We start from the raw sequence: 19,645 nt of genomic DNA, 5'->3' as shown, positions 1-19,645 counted from the left end.
AACCGAGAAGTCTAATACCGAGTTTCATAGAGCTAGCTTTAAAAATACTTTAGTAGTTCTTTAAAAACGATTTATTTTCAAAAAACTTTCACCCACTATTTTACCCCCAGAGGAGCTAAATTTAATAAAAAAACCGGAAACACATAGTTCATTATTTCTGACCGAGAAATCAAATGGCGACTTTCGTAGGCCTAGCTTCAAAATTGCCTTAATAGCGACATGTTTTCAAAAAAGCCTTTCATCCCCCATCTCACCCCTTTAGGGTCGAATTTCGAAAAAAAAGACCTTCTCCAGCGAAGCCTACTGTATAAGATCAACACCCTGCGCAAATTTCAAGTTTCGGTCCATATTGGTTTGGTTGACGATGAGTCTGTGAGTGAGTGAGTAATCGGGACATTGCCATTTATATACGGAGATTACATTCATTGTGGAAAGGGATGTAAATATTAAGACCTAAATTTTTGGGTTAAAGCGAAGTAGTGATTTGTGCTTGTGGCAGGACATTTTGCTACAAAATCGCCAATTATGAACCGCCCTCAAGAAAAAAATTGACTGATATTTTAGAAGATTTATAATAATATTGAGTGTATAGCTTGTAAGAAATAATTGCAAGAGATGGAACATGTTGCTTTGACATCAGATATTTGGATGTCAGGCAATAAAAAAAGTATTTTCAGTTTGATCACCGATTTCGTATAAGAAACAAAGTTGCATCCAAAAAGGTATGCAAACTGCGCAGACGCTAACGAGAAAAATGAACGCTAGAAGAATTTTCCTACCAACTCGGTTTGGTTATCGTATGTTAAGAGAAGTTACAACTGGAGCAGACGTGAAAATGGCAAACAACGTCGGAAGATAATTTAGCTTTTCCTGCCAACTCGGTTTGAACGATCTTAAGGTCAACTAGGTTTATGAAACGTACTGTCTTGGATTGAGTTAACACTAATTCGAGTTGAGCGCGTTGGACAGTGGTCGACGCTGAGTGATGATGTCTTTCGCACTCGTTCGGAGCTCACCGCTGCTTTCGCGCCTACCGAACTCGAGTTCATCCGAGTCAGATATCTAACCCATCAATAACCCACGCGAACTCAACGTCATTACAAGTCTATCTTCAAAATTTCAAGCCGAAAGACCAAAATTTGCGCCTTGTGCTGTATCTATCACACTCGTGACTAATATACAGGGTGAGTCACTAATTATTGCCACCTAGAACAACCCCGAAAGTATGATATTAGCCGAAAAGTTTGTGGGACCAATGTTGCCTGGAACAACGGGGACCATAATAAGACGTGGGTTTTCTACATCTACATCTACATCTACATTTATACTCCGCAAGCCACCCATCGGTGTGTGGCGGAGGGCACTTTACGTGCCACTGTCATTACCTCCCTTTCCTGTTCCAGTCGCGTATGGCTCGCGGGAAGAACGACTGTCTGAAAGCCTCCGTGCGCGCTCTAATCTCTCTAATTTTACATTCGTGATCTCCTCGGGAGGTATAAGTAGGGGGAAGCAATATATTCGATACCTCATCCAGAAACGCACCCTCTCGAAACCTGGCGAGCAAGCTACACCGCGATGCAGAGCGCCTCTCTTGCAGAGTCTGCCACTTGAGTTTATTAAACATCTCCGTAACGCTATCACGGTTACCAAATAACCCTGTGACGAAACGCGCCGCTCTTCTTTGGATCTTCTCTATCTCCTCCGTCGGACCGATCTGGTACGGATCCCACACTAATGAGCAATACTCAAGTATAGGTCGAACGAGTGTTTTGTAAGCCACCTCCTTTGTTGATGGACTACATTTTCTAAGCACTCTCCCAATGAATCTCAACCTGGTACCCGCCTTACCAACAATTAATTTTATATGATCATTCCACTTCAAATCGTTCCGCACGCATACTCCCAGATATTTTACAGAAGTAACTGCTACCAGTGTTTGTTCCGCTATCATATAATCATACAATAAAGGATCCTTCTTTCTATGTATTCGCAATACATTACATTTGTCTATGTTAAGGGTCAGTTGCCACTCCCTGCACCAAGTGCCTATCCGCTGCAGAGCTTCCTGCATTTCGCTACAATTTTCTAATGCTGCAACTTCTCTGTATACTACAGCATCATTCGCGAAAAGCCGCATGGAACTTCCGACACTATCTACTAGGTCATTTATATATATTGTGGAAAGCAATGGTCCCATAACACTCCCCTGTGGCACGCCAGAGGTTACTTTAACGTCTGTAGACGTCTCTCCATTGATAACAACATGCTGTGTTCTGTTTGCTAAAAACTCTTCAATCCAGCCACACAGCTGGTCTGATATTCCGTAGGCTCTTACTTTGTTTATCAGGCGACAGTGCGGAACTGTATCGAACGCCTTCCGGAAGTCAAGAAAAATAGCATCTACCTGGGAGCCTGTATCTAATATTTTCTGGGTCTCATGAACAAATAAAGCGATTTGGGTCTCACACGATCGCTGTTTCCGGAATCCATGTTGATTCCTACATAGTAGATTCTGGGTTTCCAAAAACGACATGATACTCGAGCAAAAAACATGTTCTAAAATTCTACAACAGATCGACGTCAGAGATATAGGTCTATAGTTTTGCGCATCTGCTCGACGACCCTTCTTGAAAACTGGGACTATCTGTGCTCTTTTCCAATCATTTGGAACCCTCCGTTCCTCTAGAGACTTGCGGTACACGGCTGTTAGAAGGGGGGCAAGTTCTTTCGCGTACTCTGTGTAGAATTGAATTGGTATCCCGTCAGGTCCAGTGGACTTTCCTCTATTGAGTGATTCCAGTTGCTTTTCTATTCCTTGGACACTTATTTCGATGTCAGCCATTTTTTCGTTTGTGCGAGGATTTAGAGAAGGAACTGCAGTGCGGTCTTCCTCTGTGAAACAGCTTTGGAAAAAGGTGTTTAGTATTTCAGCTTTACGCGTGTCATCCTCTGTTTCAATGCCATCATCATCCCGTAGTGTCTGGATATGCTGTTTCGAGCCACTTACTGATTTAACGTAAGACCAGAACTTCCTAGGATTTTCTGTCAAGTCGGTACATAGAATTTTACTTTCGAATTCACTGAACGCTTCACGCATAGGCCTCCTTACGCTAACTTTGACATCGTTTAGCTTCTGTTTGTCGGAGAGGTTTTGGCTGCGTTTAAACTTGGAGTGGAGCTCTCTTTGCTTTCGCAGTAGTTTCCTAATTTTGTTGTTGTACCACGGTGGGTTTTTCCCGTCCCTCACAGTTTTACTCGGCACGTACCTGTCTTAAACGCATTTTACGATTGCCTTGAACTTTTTCCATAAACACTCAACATTGTCAGTGTCGGAACAGAAATTTTCGTTTTGATCTGTTAGGTAGTCTGAAATCTGCCTTCTATTACTCTTGCTAAACAGATAAACCTTCCTCCCTTTTTTTATATTCCTATTAACTTCCATATTCAGGGATGCTGCAACGGCCTTATGATCACTGATTCCCTGTTCTGTACATACAGAGTCGAAAAGTTCGGGTCTGTTTGTTATCAGTAGGTCCAAGATGTTATCTCCACGAGTCGGTTCTCTGTTTAGTTGCTCGAGGTAATTTTGGGATAGTGCACTCAGTATAATGTCACTCGATGCTCTGTCCCTACCACCCGTCCTAAACATCTGAGTGTCCCAGTTTATATCTGGTAAATTGAAATCTCCACCTAAGACTATAACATGCTGGGAAAATTTATGTGAAATGTATTCCAAATTTTCTCTCAGTTGTTCTGCCACTAATGCTGCTGAGTCGGGAGGTCGGTAAAAGGAGCCAATTATTAACCTAGTTCGGTTGTTGAGTGTAACCTCCACCCATAATAATTCACAGGAACTATCCACTTCTACTTCACTACAGGATAAACTACTACTAACAGCGACGAACACTCCACCACCGGTTGCATGCAATCTATCCTTTCTAAACACCGTCTGTGCCTTTGTAAAAATTTCGGCAGAATTTATCTCTGGCTTAAGCCAGCTTTCTGTACCTATAACGATTTCAGCTTCGGTGCTTTCTATCAGTGCTTGAAGTTCTGGTACTTTACCAACGCAGCTTCGACAGTTGACAATTACAATACCGATTGCTGCTTGGTCCCCGCATGTCCTGACTTTGCCCCGCACCCGTTGAGGCTGTTGCCCTTTCCGTACTTGCCCAAGGCCATCTAACCTAAAAAACCGCCCAGCCCACGCCACACAACCCCTGCTACCCGTGTAGCCGCTTGTTGCGTGTAGTGGACTCCTGACCTATCCGGCGGAACCCGAAACCCCACCACCCTACGGCGCAAGTCGAGGAATCTGCAGCCCACACGGTCGCAGAACCGTCTCAGCCTCTGATTCAGACCCTCCACTCGGATCTGTACCAAAGGTCCGCAGTCAGTCCTGTCGACGATGCTGCAGATGGTGAGCTCTGCTTTCATCCCGCTAGCGAGACTGGCAGTCTTCACCAAATCAGATAGCCGCAGGAAGCCAGAGAGGATTTCCTCCGATCCATAGCGACACACATCATTGGTGCCGACATGAGCGACCACCTGCAGTTGGGTGCACCCTGTACCCTTCATGGCATCCGGAAGGACCCTTTCCACATCTGGAATGACTCCCCCCGGTATGCACACGGAGTGCACATTGGTTTTCTTCCCCTCTCTTGCTGCCATTTCCCTAAGGGGCCCCATTACGCGCCTGACGTTGGAGCTCCCAACTACCAGTAAGCCCACCCTCTGCGACTGCCCGGATCTTGCAGACTGAGGGGCAACCTCTGGAACAGGACAAGTAGCCATGTCAGGCCGAAGATCAGTATCAGCCTGAGACAGAGCCTGAAACCGGTTCGTCAGACAAACTGGAGAGGCTTTCCGTTCAGCCCTCCGGAATGTCTTTCGCCCCCTGCCACACCTTGAGACGACCTCCCACTTTACCACAGGTGAGGGATCAGCCTCAATGCGGGCAGTATCCCGGGCAACCACAGTCGTAGTCCAATCAGGGGATGCGTGGGACGAGCTGGCCGTCCCCGACAAACCCCCATCCGGACCCCCACAGTGATGCCCATTGGCAACAGCCTCAAGCTGTGTGACCGAAGCCAACACTGCCTGAAGCTGGGAGCGAAGGGATGCCAACTCAGCCTGCATCCGAACACAGCAGTTGCAGTCCCTATCCATGCTAAAAACTGTTTTGCAAAGAACGTCTGAACTAATCTACAGAGAGCGCAAACAAATCAACAAAATTTAAACGGTTATTAAAATACAAGATTGCCTAGTAAATGCAGTAACGCTGCTACTTGCGCACTGCTGACACACTGCTCGGCGGCGGAAGGAGACTACGCGAATTTACACTATTCAGCTACTAAAACGCGATGCTACAACTCTCAAATACTATAATACGCCCGAAATTTATGAATTAAACAATGCAAGTACCAAAAACACGCAAAGAAATTAAGAATTAAACTATGTAACAAATGAGTGAGCTAGGAGTATACGACTTGCTGCTCAGCTGCTTATCCAACGGCGGCAGGGAGCACACTGACTGTGACCAACCAACACTGGCCGTTCAAAACAAAAACAGAAGACAAACAACTACGCGAATTTACACTATTCAGGTACTAAAACGCGATGCTACAACTCTCAAATACTATAATACGCCCGAAATTTATGAATTAAACAATTAATTTTGGTTGCTAGGTGGGGTCATGTCAGAGATATGAACGTCAACTTTTTGTTTTTGTGGGATGCTATAGTTTGGTTCTTATTTTATGATAGCGGATATCGAGACGAGTCTCTGAAGGTCAACGAAGGTCACAAATGTGGCATGAACGTCCATTTACGGAAGGTGTTCGAAGTGATGACCATTGGTATCAATGCAGTGCTGCAACCTCCTTATCATGTATTCAGTGATATTCCTTATCTCTTCGGCACTTATCGAAGCACATGCTCTGACAATTCTCTCTCGTATATCGTGCAAATAGCAAATATTCACCGAATATGGCGTATCCATCTAACGTGCCATTGACATGTATACACCATTCTACGGTTTCGCAATACAATACTAATAGGAACGGTAAGACTAGTATCGTCGAATCAAGCGAATGTGAATGAAGTATTCCTTCGAAGAAGAAGTCGATATGCTTCTCATTTACGGGAAATGCTAACGAAATTCAGTGAGAGCTAGAGACTTATACACTGAAAGATATCCTCAACGTAATCACGTCGTACATTTAAGTATGTGTATGATAAATTGAGAACAACTTAATCTTTAACGTGTCGGAAACATATCCGGCAAAGGAAAGTTACTAACGAAGAAACGAAAATTGGTATTCTTGTCATTGTGGTTCGAGATCCTTGTGTTAATTTGTGTCAAATTGCAAGGGAATCTGGCATGAGCCAGAGTAGTGTTCTTCGTGTTCGGCATCGCCATAAATATCATCCTTACCATATCAGTCACCACCAAGAATTAACTGGTACGGATTGTATGCGTCGTACTGAATTCTGCCTATGGGCTCAACTTCAGATTCAGATGGATGACACATTTATTTATTTTATTTTATTTACTGACGAGGCTACATTCACGAACCGTGGAAATGTTCATTTGAATAACGTGCGTTATTGGGCAATTGAAAATCCATGTTGGCTGCGACAAGTTGCACACCAAAACCCGTGGTCGGTGAATGTATGGTGTGGGATTCTGGAGGACAGAATTATAGGCCCCTATTTCATCGAAGGAAATCTTCATAGTAGGAAGTACACGACATTCCTGCAAGAAACATTAGGTCTGTTATTGGAAGAAATACCTTTAGGAAAAAGGAACAGAATGTGATATCAGCACGATGTGTGTCCGACACATGTTTCGCTGATGGCTAAAAATGAGTTGCAGAGACAGTTCCCAAATCGTTGGACTGGACGCAGAGGAGATGTGTCGTGGCCGTCTCGTTCGCTAGACTTTACGCCTCTGGATTTTTTCTTGTGGGTATGCGTAAAATACATTGTTGATAAAGACGTTCCACTACACCTGAAGATATACGAGAGAGAATTGTCAGAGCATGTGCTTCGATAAGTACCGATGTGATAAGGAATACCACTCACTCTGGATAAGAAGATAGCAGCACTGCATTGATACCAATGGTCATCACTTCGAACACCTTCTGTAAATGGACGCTCATGCCATGACCTTACTGTTACACATCATTGAATTGGTCTCGATAGCCACTATCAGAAAATAAGTACCATCTGTAGCATCCCGTTTTTTTTTTTTACAAAAAAAACGTTGACCTTCATATCTCAAGCGATCCAACCTCGTAACAAAAAACCAACGTCATATTATGACCCCCGTTGTCCCTTGCAACTTTTGTCCCACAAACTTTTCAGCTACTATCATACTTTCGGAGTTATTCTTGGTGGCAATAGTTAGTGACTCACCCTGTATATAGTTATCGATTGCGAAACCACGGATCTCGGGTTGGTTAACTGAAATGAATCTTAAGCTGCTCAGACGCGAAAGAGAGATGACGTTGAATGTTATAGCAGTTTTGTTTCTTTTTTTCGTCCCAACACCGTTTAGCTCGGTTTGAGCCCGGCTTACTCAAACTTTCAAGTCGGATAACTCGGTCTGGCGTAAACACGAGCTAGCCCATCACCAACTTGACCTCCATTGTCTTGCATTAGTATCCCACGATGGATACGAACTACCAAAGATCGCGACGTTCAGATGCACGTATTTTGTGATACTTTGGAACGAGCGAATGGTGCAGCTCTGTATATCTGCACTGTTTTAGATGACAAGACAACGATTCAATTGGCATGTAGCAAGACCAGACTTGCACCTGCCAAAATGATAACACTGCCACGTCTCAAACTTCTAGGGGCACTTGTGGGAGCAGGATTACTAAGATATTTCTGGACAGCTACAGGGTACGTCATTACTCATGCAATTTTGTGGACGAAACTGCAGTGACCCTAGGCTGTATACGCAGTGATGCGAATCGATGGAAGACTTTCATCTGTAATAGAGTGCCCTAGAAATGATAACATGATAACCCAGCGGATATCACCTAATATGGGGCTTCATGGCAATCAAACCCAATCTACACGTGTTTGGTAGGAAGGACCACCTTGGCTTGGACACTCAAAACAATGTTGGCCATCTGGTACTCTTCATATGCGTCATGACCTCTCGGAAGAAAGAAGGAACGTAAAATACGTGATGGCAGTTGCTATACCTCTCAGCATCATAGAAATTTCCAAATTCAGTTCCTGCTAGAGACTAATTCGTACAAGCAACTGGATTCCTCGCTTCATACGTAAGATTCGTCACGAAGATAAACTTGCTGGAGAGTTGACAGCAATCGAGCTCGCAAATGCACGCATTTACTGGAATAAAACAGTTCCAAAGTCAGTGGTTCACGCTGGAATTTCGCAAACTCCAGAACGTAAACCGATCCAGCAAGACTTTAAAATTGGACACATTCATCCATTCATTGAAAACTCATTCGCCTGGGAGGTAGACTAAAGTCTGCCGACCTCACCAGTGAGGAACGACATCCATTACTTCTAGTTGCTTCACATCGCTTCATGAGATTCCTCATATTACAAACACTTATTGATATTCGTCATCTTGGTGTCCGAATTGTGTTATCCAAACTTCAGCAAGAATTTTGGATACTTAAAGATCGTCAAACCGTTAAAGAGTCCTGCATACATGTTTACCATGCAAGATCATGAAGACTTCAAGAGGACAAGAAATGGAAACTCCCCCCTCCACAGATCGACTGAGACCATCTAAGCCTTCTACTGCCACCGGCGTAGACTTTGCTGGCCCTCTTTATATCAAGATAGGCAAGGCCTGTATTACCCTCTTCACTTGCCCAACAACACCTGCAGTAAATTTAGAGCTCTGTTCCAATACGAATACCAACACATTTTTGATGGCTTTACAGAAATTTGGTAGTAGATGTGCATTGCCACACGCCATCTACATCGACTGTGCAGAGACCTTCACGCCAAGAATTATCGGAACTATTGAACTCACTAACCACCTCAGCAACCCATAGCTTCCTCGCCAAAAACGGAATCATTTGGAAGTCCATTGTACTACAGGCGTGTTGGTGGGGAGGATGGTGCGAGAGGATGGTCGGCACCATCAAGTGATGCTTATGAAAGGTGTTTGGAAGATCAACTCTGACTGCAGAGCAACTCTATACCATTCTGGTCAACATCGAAGCTGCAGTAAACTCTAGGCCAATCTCTCCGGGAGATGACGCAGAACTTCTGCCACCAGCACGTTTTCTGGTTGGTGAAGGCCTGCTAAATGTGCCCACTGGACCAGCGCCTACTGTCACACACAATATGACCAAAGAATTTAAAATACAGCAAAAACCAGCAAGCGAATTTTGGAATAGATGGACCAGGGAGTATCTCATAGAGTTTAGGAGCTTCTACGAAGTTAAATACACATCTGCAAGATGTATTGACTTCCAATCTGGTGATCTGGCTTTGATTCAAGAGGATGGACGACCAAGACACATGCAGAAGAAAGGAAAAATAGAAAGATGTGTGCAGGGAAGTGACAATAAAATAAGGACGGTAATATTGTGCACTCCTGAAGGACAGCAGACAGTACATATGGTTCAGCCGGTCACCCACCTGGAGGTTAACCAGGATGGGGAGGATGTTGGGAATTGAAATCATCGGGACATTTATGTCTCTCATCAGTAACACTCTTTGTGAGACATAACATGCTGAAAATCTTTTGCTATATATATGTTCTGTGACTGTTAAATAAATTGTTGTGTTAAGAGTGCAAATGGCTGCTTACTACTGTGATTAACGACAACATTTACGACCATCCCATCCAGTTAAGTAATACACTGAAATATCTTGTACTAACCATCAACTGGCAGCTAATGTGGAAACCTCACCTACTAACCATCCAACAGAAAGCTCACAGTAGACTAAAACTACTAACATGCCGAACTTGGGCACCTCTCCACTGTCCTTCACCTGCAAAACCCTGATCTGAATCATCCTTTCTTATGCAAATGTTGCAAGGGTATCTGCGCCACCTAAGTTCTGTAAGTCCCTCTGGATCCTTGAACGTCAAACACTCTGCCTTGCTTTCTGCATCATTGTACTTTCCCCCACATGTAGCCTTTACCACCTCATCAAACTCCCATCTCTCCTCACTGACACCGAACACCTCCAGACAACCAACACCAGACGTGAACTTGACTCCAACAACCCTATTGTTTCGCTTCTAATTTGCAACCCTAGTATGCTACTGTGCCTTTACCAACACATCACAAAAGCCCTACACCTGCGCATCCTCCACATCCTCTTCTACAGACAACTGTCTCCCCCTCCCCCATTAAGAACACAGTCCCAACATTTACCTAGCCTACCAACTTGTAAAACTGTAGCCTTCCCCTCCTCATCTACTTCTCCCTTTTTGTCTCCCACCAGCCACTCCTACCCCATTAGTACTATGCAACAATCCTTCATCCTCCTTAATGACCAATCTTTCCCCTTTAGTAACAGTCCTTCACCCTCCTATCCTCCTTAACGACCAATCTTTCCCCTTCAGTAACAGACTACTTATTCCAGGAGAGGTCCTTCCAGTTTTAGTGACAGTGAAGTGCTTTTTTTTAAACATTAGTGCTTTGTATAACGTTTAAATTTTGTAAAATATGCTCTTGCTGCTTTTCGTTCTTACCTTTTATTATTACTGTTTTTCAATGAAAGATGAAGGAATTCGTGTCTCTTGTATATAAAAATTTTATAAATTTCTGCACCAATTTCTTTTTTAATTCACTTCCAAATAACTCATGTATTGGTGTTTTTTCGCCTTTGTTAATTTTATTTGTGCCTTGGCCGAAGCCTGCTTTAAATGAACCACTGATAACACCCCCCCATCCCTTATGAGGTGATGGGGATGAAATCACAGTACAGTAGGAAAACAAAGGAAGTCTGAAGTGGGATTTTGCTATGAACAAGGCAGCTTACTGCTGGATTTAATAGGCACCATCTATTCCCTACATTCATTTTTCGTGGATAATTTTACAAGCATGTCACCACAACTTATTTTTTTCGGTTTCTGTGGCATCTGTAAAAGTTCTCCGAGGGGACAAATGTGTTTGAATTCCCCTGCAGAACGTCATTGTGGGCTATGGGTCATTTTTCATTTCTCGTCAGTGTTCAGGATATGTCAAAGCATATGTGTGATGCTTACATTTTCAATTTTCCCTGCTTTTAACATAGGTCACACTGGGATGTGGCTGCAGCGCCTTCACAAACACCATGCTAGTGGTAGAAATCAGATCTACTAACTTGGATTTTTAAAATTTCCACATTTTTTAACTTAGGACAATGTGCACTGTGATGGCATGGAAGACTGCAGTCTGCCCTTCACGCCATACAGTGGAGTGGCAGGACATGGCAACTACATGCAACTGACAGTCGGCTTGGCCCTGCCTGGTGCTCCAGAGATGTCAGTGGTAAGTGGTGACTTGGTGGGCAGTAGTGAACAACCAGTAGACAGCAAACTTTGCGACCATGTTCGTGACAGCAGAATATTCTGCAGGAATCACACCATAAAAATGGCTCTCCCCGCTGTGATGTTAGATTAAATCAAAGAAATAACCACTCCTATCCTTTCCTTATGACACTTCATATCGAAACTTAGGGTGATGTCAGAAGAGAGATGGACTTTAATCTAGGAGAAGCAGTATGTGAGACATGAGGATTGAAACCCAGTGGCCATCCTGAATTCTATAAGTGACCTGGCTGCTGTAAACAGCCTTACATGTCCGAGGGAACAAGAACTTGATGGAAACACGTTAAGTAAAATGGTTCAAATTGCTCTGAGCACTATGAGACTTAACATCTGTGGTCATCAGTCCCCTAGAACTTACAACTACTTAAACCTAACTAACCTAAGGACATCACACACATCCATGCCCGAGGCGGGATTCGAACCTGCGACCGTAGCGGTCACGCGGTTCCAGACTGAAGCGCCTAGAACCGCACGGCCACACCGGCCGGCGGGTTTGATCAACACAGCGGTTTTACGGAGATGTTTCATGAACTCAAATGGGAATTGCTGGAGAGAATATGACGTTTTCTTTCTTTTTTTTTTTTTCATGAAACAGTATCGAGAAAATTTAGAGAACCAATATTGGCAGCCGACTGCAGAATGATACTACTGGCGCCAATGCACGTTGTGCGTAAGGACCACAAGAACAAAATAAGATAAATTAGACCAACTACTTCGACATATAGATAATCGCTTTTCCCTGCTCTATTTGCGAGTGGTAGAAGAAAAGAAATGACTAGCAATGGTACAATGTACCCTGCACCATGCACCGTGCAGTGGCTTCTGGAGTATGTAGATATGTAGACCACATACAAATGTAGCAATTCGGTCTCTCAGTCGATTGGCAGCTTCATTTCATTTTATTATAGCTTACTAGCTTATTACTTGCAGCTTTGTCAACGTATGCATTCGAGAAATACATCTTTCTACAGCTCACCGCTTAGGCAAACACTGCAAGCCTCACACATGGCATCTGCGTAGTAAGCATCACAATACTTCCTTGGCCGCATCAATTAGCCAACGTTTCGCTGTGCACGTGCTTTCAAGACAGCTTGACACACTCTCTGCACACGTCGTCTCCTAATGCTGATGTGACGTTCAGTCGGATTAAAATAACGTTAGCCATGATCGCTTATATAAACACACAGGACAAAAAAAGAAGTCATCTCCAGGAGACTTCACGTTAACACTGTGTACCACCGCCCCAGCTTGATGAGGAAGAGAGTACTAATCTCTTCAGGTATAAAACTGTTAAGGCTTTCGTGGCCACTTGTTGACAAACTGCCTATTGGCTTCTGTCTCGGGTTCTTCGGCCGACGGTCATTTGATGATTTTACTGACGTTTCTCCAACACGAGTGGCTGGCAGTGTCAAAGCTTCACCCTCCATTGCCGGTGGTGAACTGGAGCCGAGCTCGCGGCCGCAGACTATAAGTACGTGGTGCGCCAACGTCCGAGGACTTCTCCGCGGTCTTTTCCGGTGCGGTTCTCCTCTTGCTGCCTGCGGCGGTCGTTCGCTGCAGTACGGGAAGCCAGGATCCGTGTACCTTAAGACTTTCCTCTTTCTTGTTGATGTTTTTTGCGTGTTTTTGTATTTCTACAGCTTCTCTGAACGAGAGGGTGTGATAGTGCTTCTCTACAGCCAGAACTTCCGTGTCGGCGAATTTTATTACGTGGTCGGTCTCACTTAGTCTGTGCTCTGCCACCGCCGATTTCTCCACCTGCCCCAACCTGCAATGTCGCTTATGTTCTTTGATCCTGGTGTTGACTGATCGTCCAGTCATTCCGACATAAACTTTTCCCCAGGTGCATGGTATACGGTATATTCCCGACATTGCAAGTGGGTCCCTTTTCTCCTCTGCCGCTCTAAGTCACTCTTTGATCTTCCTTGTCGGTTTGAAAATCGTCTTTACGCCGTGTTTGCGGAGTATATGGCCAATTCTGTCCGTCACTCTTGGAATGTATGGAAAAAAGGCCGTACCCGACATTTCTGTTTCTGATTCCTCACTTCGCCGAGTGTTTGGCTCTATTACACTTCTAATATAATTTGTGGAGTACCCATTGCTCCTCAGAACGCTTTCCAGGTGTTAGGTTTCGCGTCTGAGGTGCTGCGGCTCACATATTCGGCCTGCTCGTGTTACGAGAGTATTTATCATGCCCCTTTTCTGGCTCGGGTGGTGGTTTGATAGTTTGCGCAGGTATCGGTCCGTGTGTGTCGGTTTTCGATACACGCTGTGTCCCAGGTTTTCGCCATCCCTTGTGACCAGCACATCTAGAAATGGCAGTTTTTTGTCCTTTTCTACTTCCATGGTAAATTTTATGTTGGCATGGAGACTGTTCAAGTGTCTTAGGGAGGAAATAGCCCGTGGTGAAACATTAATGGAAGAGCTTTGTGATGTCTTGCGGGAAAGTGGAACCGATGTGCTCCAGAGCGTCACTGAGTGGTACTAAACAAAGAAACAACATGAAGGCTGACCAGGATGTCGTTTGGTGTAAGTTTCAGTTTCTTCAGCTTCTCAATGAAATGTCTTGAGTCCTTTATGAATGTGTCGGTCTGCCCCACGTGCGGCTGGAGCAGAGAGGCCAAGTGTTTTGCCAGTTTATACGTCGGTGAGCCAGGAGCGCTAACAATCGGTCTTAGTCGAACGTTGTTCTTATGGATCTTAGGTAATCCATACAGCCGAGGTGGTAGGGCTTCTGTGTTGCGCAGGTTTCTCTGTATGTCCGCCGGCAGAGAAGAGGCCTTGATTAACCGATTCGTATTCGGTGTGATACGCTGCGTCGGAGCTGCGCTTAGTTTTCGGATCTAATAGGTCTCGAATCTTTCGCTCATAATCTTCGGTCTTCATTACGACGGTCGCGTTCCCCTTATCGGCAGGCAGTACCAATATACTCTTGTCGGCACAGCATCTCCGAGCTAGCGATGTAGTGGTGATTTTCCCATACGACTATTTCACGAGTGTACTGTGAAATCAGGAATCCGGTAAGACAGCAAATCTCCTGCAAGAACGAAACCAACAAAGACTGAAGAGAATCGTTCAGCGTGACAGGAGTGCAACCCTTCCACAAATTGCTGCACATTTCATTGCTGGGCCATCAAAAAGTGTCAGCATGCGAACCATTCAACGAAACATCATCGATATGAGTTTCGGAGCCGAAGGGCAAACTCGTGTACCCTTGATGACTGCACGACACAAAGCATTACGCCTCGCCTGGACCCGTCAACACCAACATTGGACCGTTGAAGACTGGAAACATGTTTCGTGGTCGGACGAGTCTCGATTCAAATTGTATCGACCGGATGGACGTGTATGGGTGTGGAGACACCCTCATGAATCCACGGACCTTGCATTCCAGCAGGGGACTGTTGAAGCTGGTGGAGGATCTGTAATAGTGTGGGGTGTGTGCAGTTAGAGTAATATGGGACCTCTGATACATCTAGATACCTAGATACGACTCTGACAGGTGACACGTACGTAAGCGTCCTGCCTGATCACCTGCATCCATTAATGTTCATTGGTCATTCCGACGGACTTGGGCTCCACGTCGTGGCGCCGCACTTATGCGTGGTCTCTGGGATCCTACACGATATGAGGTAGGTTTGCCAGTTTCTTTCGCTCTTCAGTGTAGAAATAGAAGGAACTGATGTAAAACGTATGAATCCATTTAATTCCACTTCTACTCTATTTTTATCGATAGCAAATGAAACTGGAACTCCGAAAGCAATGTTTGTTTACTTAATGGTGTCGGTACTGCTTCTTGTTCTTTACATTTTCAGCCTTCAGCTCGTTGCACAACATTTTTAGTGCTCAGGTTTGCAAAAAACTTACGTACTTTATCTTTTCTAGCCCATAAACGTATGCAGTGAAATGCTGTCCCAGCAATCAGCGCGGTTAGGTAGCCGTGTGTTATGCGTGGACGAGACCTTTGAAACAGTGTGACCCGGATGTCGGAACGTTTGCGGCTTGAAAGGCAATGAAATACACAGGAAAGAAGAGGAAGACCGGACAATGAGTAAAATAAGCCATCGTAGCTTGTGCATGTCAACGAAGTGAATGATAATTGAAATATCAAACAGAACTGCATAGAAGTACACCTCCATGCAGAATAGAATTCTTTTTTTATCAGATTGTCAGTGCCTTATTCTCACTGTAGTTTACCCGTCTTCTCACTTTGAAATCTTATCTGCGATGCGTCATTGAGTGTGTGGCCAATAATAGCAACTTACAGAGTAAAAAAACGATATAACTCTTTAAGCATCTTCCAGCATTGTGGAATGCTTTAAATGTGATTAAGGGTATGGTCTCAAAAGCTTAAGACCCCTTAATATGGGTATTTCGCTTTAATATATATTTGAGTAACATTTTAGTAATGATAGCCTAACCTGTGTAAGATGTAGGCCTACCTTTCCAACATTAGTCTATTTGCTTCCTTTTCCGGAATATTTCTCGCCAGTAGGACTGTCAGTTTTTCAGGAATAACCAAACATAGCACAACTGGAATGTATGTCTACTTTGATCATCTGCTTGATTTTACTTTTGAATTTCATTTTTGAGGTTTTCAGAGTATAAAATTTTATACCATGTTTTGTGATATATCAATAGTTAGTTACTTAGTTTCACGTTCCATGTATCATTTGCACGATAAATCGTAATGATGTGGAACAAGTCATTGTATATTGACATCGATTTGTTTTGTAAATATGCCTCCATTCTGATCATTTATTAGTTTTTACGTTTTTTAATTAAAGTCAGACAGATGTTAGTCAGTAATTTCTACCAATCACCATTTACACATAACAGTAATAGATATATTCCGCAGAATAGAAGGAGTTACCGAGAGAAACGTTTTCAGTTTAGTTTCAATTTTTACTTTGCCGTGTGTCGGCATTTTATATCAATGGGTGAGTGATCAAAACTTTTGGTTGCAGCATTGCGAACCCCTGTTTGTGCTACAGACACTCTCAGTGTGGCGTAATGAATGTAGTTTTTTTCTTCTGGTACGGCAATTATGTGCATAATTGTTATTCATGAAGTGCAGTTAGTTATTTACTTCATGAGGGAATAATTTCACTGTGAAATGGGTAGATTACTACTCACACGCCGAGCACAAGGCAGGCACGACGAAAAGCGTGTTCACATAAATCTTGAGCCAAAGGCTTCTTCAGAAAGGAAGCACAGCACACATACACATTCATTCAATCATACACTCACAGCTCACGAATACATGACCGCTGTCTCCGGTAGCCCTAACAAGAATGTTTTCAAAGGGGAAGGAAATGTGAACAATGAGTAATAACTATCGGAGAGAGGAACTTAGGGCATCAGATGCTGTCCCAACAATCAGCGCGGTTAGGTTGCCGTGTGTTGTGCGCGGACGAGACCATTGAAACTGTGTGACTCGGATGTCGGAGCGTTTGCGGCTTGAAAGGCAATGAAAGAAGATAAAGAACGGACACTGAGTAAAGTTAGCCAAATATGAAGTCAAATGACAGAAATAAAACCATTGCAATAAAAGTAAACAGTGCAACAGTAATTCATGTACACAAAAGAAAATATTGCTTGAATTGTTCCACTTAAGAATTAAATGTGATTCCTCTAACTATAGATTGCGATCGGATCGATTAGCACACCCGTAAACAACGCAAGCTGGCATTTTTGATGAAACAACTACGTCTCCACACAATCACAGTACCTAACACTCTCAAAACTGAGCACGGGGACGTCAGGGTGGGGTGACGTCACGGTGAAGTATCAGCGCGGTGTACCACGCACGTGTGAATGTGATGAACCTAATGTTTTGGTTTAGTTATGATGGCGGATACCAGCTTCAAATTTGTGATGTAATGAAACCTCCCTCATTTTAAACTTCCATGTCCAGCAATCGCGGAAGAATACATAGGTGTAATGTTTACATGATGTTTATTCTTATGAATAATGGAGTATACTCATGTGAACACGGCTCTTGTAATCTTGAAGGACGGAAGGGTCCACATCATACTCACAATGAAGTTGCAGAAGCAAGGGCAACACTTGCTCGTGGAGAATGTTGAAACATACATCCTTTTCATATTCACGATCACATAAATGAGTGAGCTTACGTCATGGCACGAAATACAAAGAAAACAGAAAGGAAACAATTCCGATCTGAACTACTCTCTGAACATGCTACGGATTAAACCTGTCATTGGGCGTCGTTGCATAACTTGATAAGAAGCAGAATCGTGATTCGCTTGTCCAAACTACACTCTTCTATCAACTACCGTCCAGTTTCTGTGCTGTTAGGCTCATTGAGTTAATGCACGGAATTTTTGGACATGCAATCTTTCTTTACTTACTACCTACGCATTGCTCACAAGTACTAAAATGTCGAATGTTTTGGATATATAAATGTAAAGTTTATTTTGTGTGATTAATGTTGGCAAGAACGAACACCGCGTTCCTCTAGAAAAGCGCAGTAATGTTGCTCAAAAATGTATTCATACAGGTTGAAAATAAACTGATGGTTCATTAGGTTCTTTTCATGGCACTTGCTGTTGTTAAATTGTGCCAGGAGCATATTGAAACGAAAATATCGACATGTGTCAAAAAACCTGTAATATATCATCCCAAAATTCTTTTCAGTGCCCTTCCCTCAAGAGTTAAAAAGATATCAAAGCTACACATTTTTAAAAATGAACTTAAGAAAATATTTATAAATGAAAGCTTTTATAACGTTGATGAGTATGTAGATTTTATGAATTTGAGGTCATCCATAACGTAAGTTCAACATAGGCATGCGTCATTGAATATAATGCAAATGTAGAATTTGTTTGGTTTATGTACTGGGTTATCTGTATGACTCTGTATATATCTTTATGATTTGCTTTTGTGTATGTACTTAATTATCTGCATGAGTTGTATATAGACGCTATTATTTAACTTTATTTTGTGTTAACATATGAAAAGTCCTATATCATTCCACCTGATAAAATGGATGATCAATGAATAAATAAATAAATAAATAAATATAGTACCAAATGTAATGTCCATTTCTGAAATATCGGTATTCGCTTACCGATTTTTGATATTCTTCTTCGAAACTAAAGAAAAACATCATATTCCATGCCCCTGTTCTTTCAGAAAATCTTGAAATATTGTGTAACTACAAGTACTTGTTGCCCACCAAGAGACATTCCCTTTCGAGATCGTCTGCGTGCTGAGTGTCACAACGTCTACACCTCTAAGGTTGCCATATAAAAGTTTTCGTACATCTTCAAAGTATGAGATTTTTTGAAGAGAAACATAGCGGTTTTAAATTAATTACTCTTTCTGTAATTTCAGTACCAACGTCTTATAAAGTTGTTCATTACTCTATGCATTTTATGCCTGACGTGAAACATTTTTCTATCATTTTATGGTCAGTTTAGTGATAGTTTCCCAGGTATTTTTGGTAATACTACGGTTACATGTCATTTTTCGTATTTCTGATACAAATGAATTCAAACACAGGGGACAGCTGCCCCTCCTGCCACTCAAACTCTGCGGGCGACAACATCATTAACTCGACTGTACACATTAATTTTAAGTATACGCCTCGCTAATCTATTGTTCCAAAATCTTAAGAGAATTTTTCTTATTCCATTACAACTAACAACACACTTACCAAGGTCACGTCTCGGCTCAAGTGGCACTATTACTTCTGGATCAAAGATAAAAATGTTCACTGAGAATGTTGACATGGGTGGTGTCGTCTCAAAATTGTCCCATACCCAACCGGACTGATACAACCTACAGAAAGGACAAGTTGAAAATAAAAATTTGATAGTGCATAGTAATGTTATTTCAAATATAGCTTAAAGTATTCTTACATCTTCTCGCTCTTACGAAGTGCCATATTCGAAAGTGATCTCATCCTTTCTTGGCGTCCAATACTTATATCAAATGGGGCTTTGTATGATAACTCGTCGAAACATGGGAATACCTTACGTGCCTTATTTCTTGTCATGTCTGTAGCCACGAACCACCTGGAAAAAAATATAAGTCTGAGTGCCTTTCTCCTAAGTACAGTCAACAAAATTC

General features: G+C 42.9%; 1 protein-coding gene across 1 annotated transcript in view; it reads right to left on the bottom strand.

The window, feature by feature from the left end:
• Window positions 1–19,645, bottom strand: part of LOC126484820 (thyrotropin-releasing hormone-degrading ectoenzyme-like) — a 297,846-nt gene that overhangs the window by 237,860 nt on the left and 40,341 nt on the right. Inside the window, exons 6-7 of the mRNA XM_050108419.1 lie at window positions 19,435–19,590; window positions 19,230–19,354 (exon numbers count right to left, since the gene is read on the bottom strand). Of these exons, the coding sequence (XP_049964376.1) occupies window positions 19,230–19,354; window positions 19,435–19,590 (281 nt within the window). The remainder of the gene's footprint in view (window positions 1–19,229; window positions 19,355–19,434; window positions 19,591–19,645) is intronic.

Source organism: Schistocerca serialis, chromosome 1 (genome assembly GCF_023864345.2).
Source record: "Schistocerca serialis cubense isolate TAMUIC-IGC-003099 chromosome 1, iqSchSeri2.2, whole genome shotgun sequence".
NCBI lineage: Eukaryota > Metazoa > Arthropoda > Insecta > Orthoptera > Acrididae > Schistocerca > Schistocerca serialis.
Note: the sequence above shows the minus strand (reverse complement) of the source record. Positions and strands in the feature narration are given on the sequence as shown.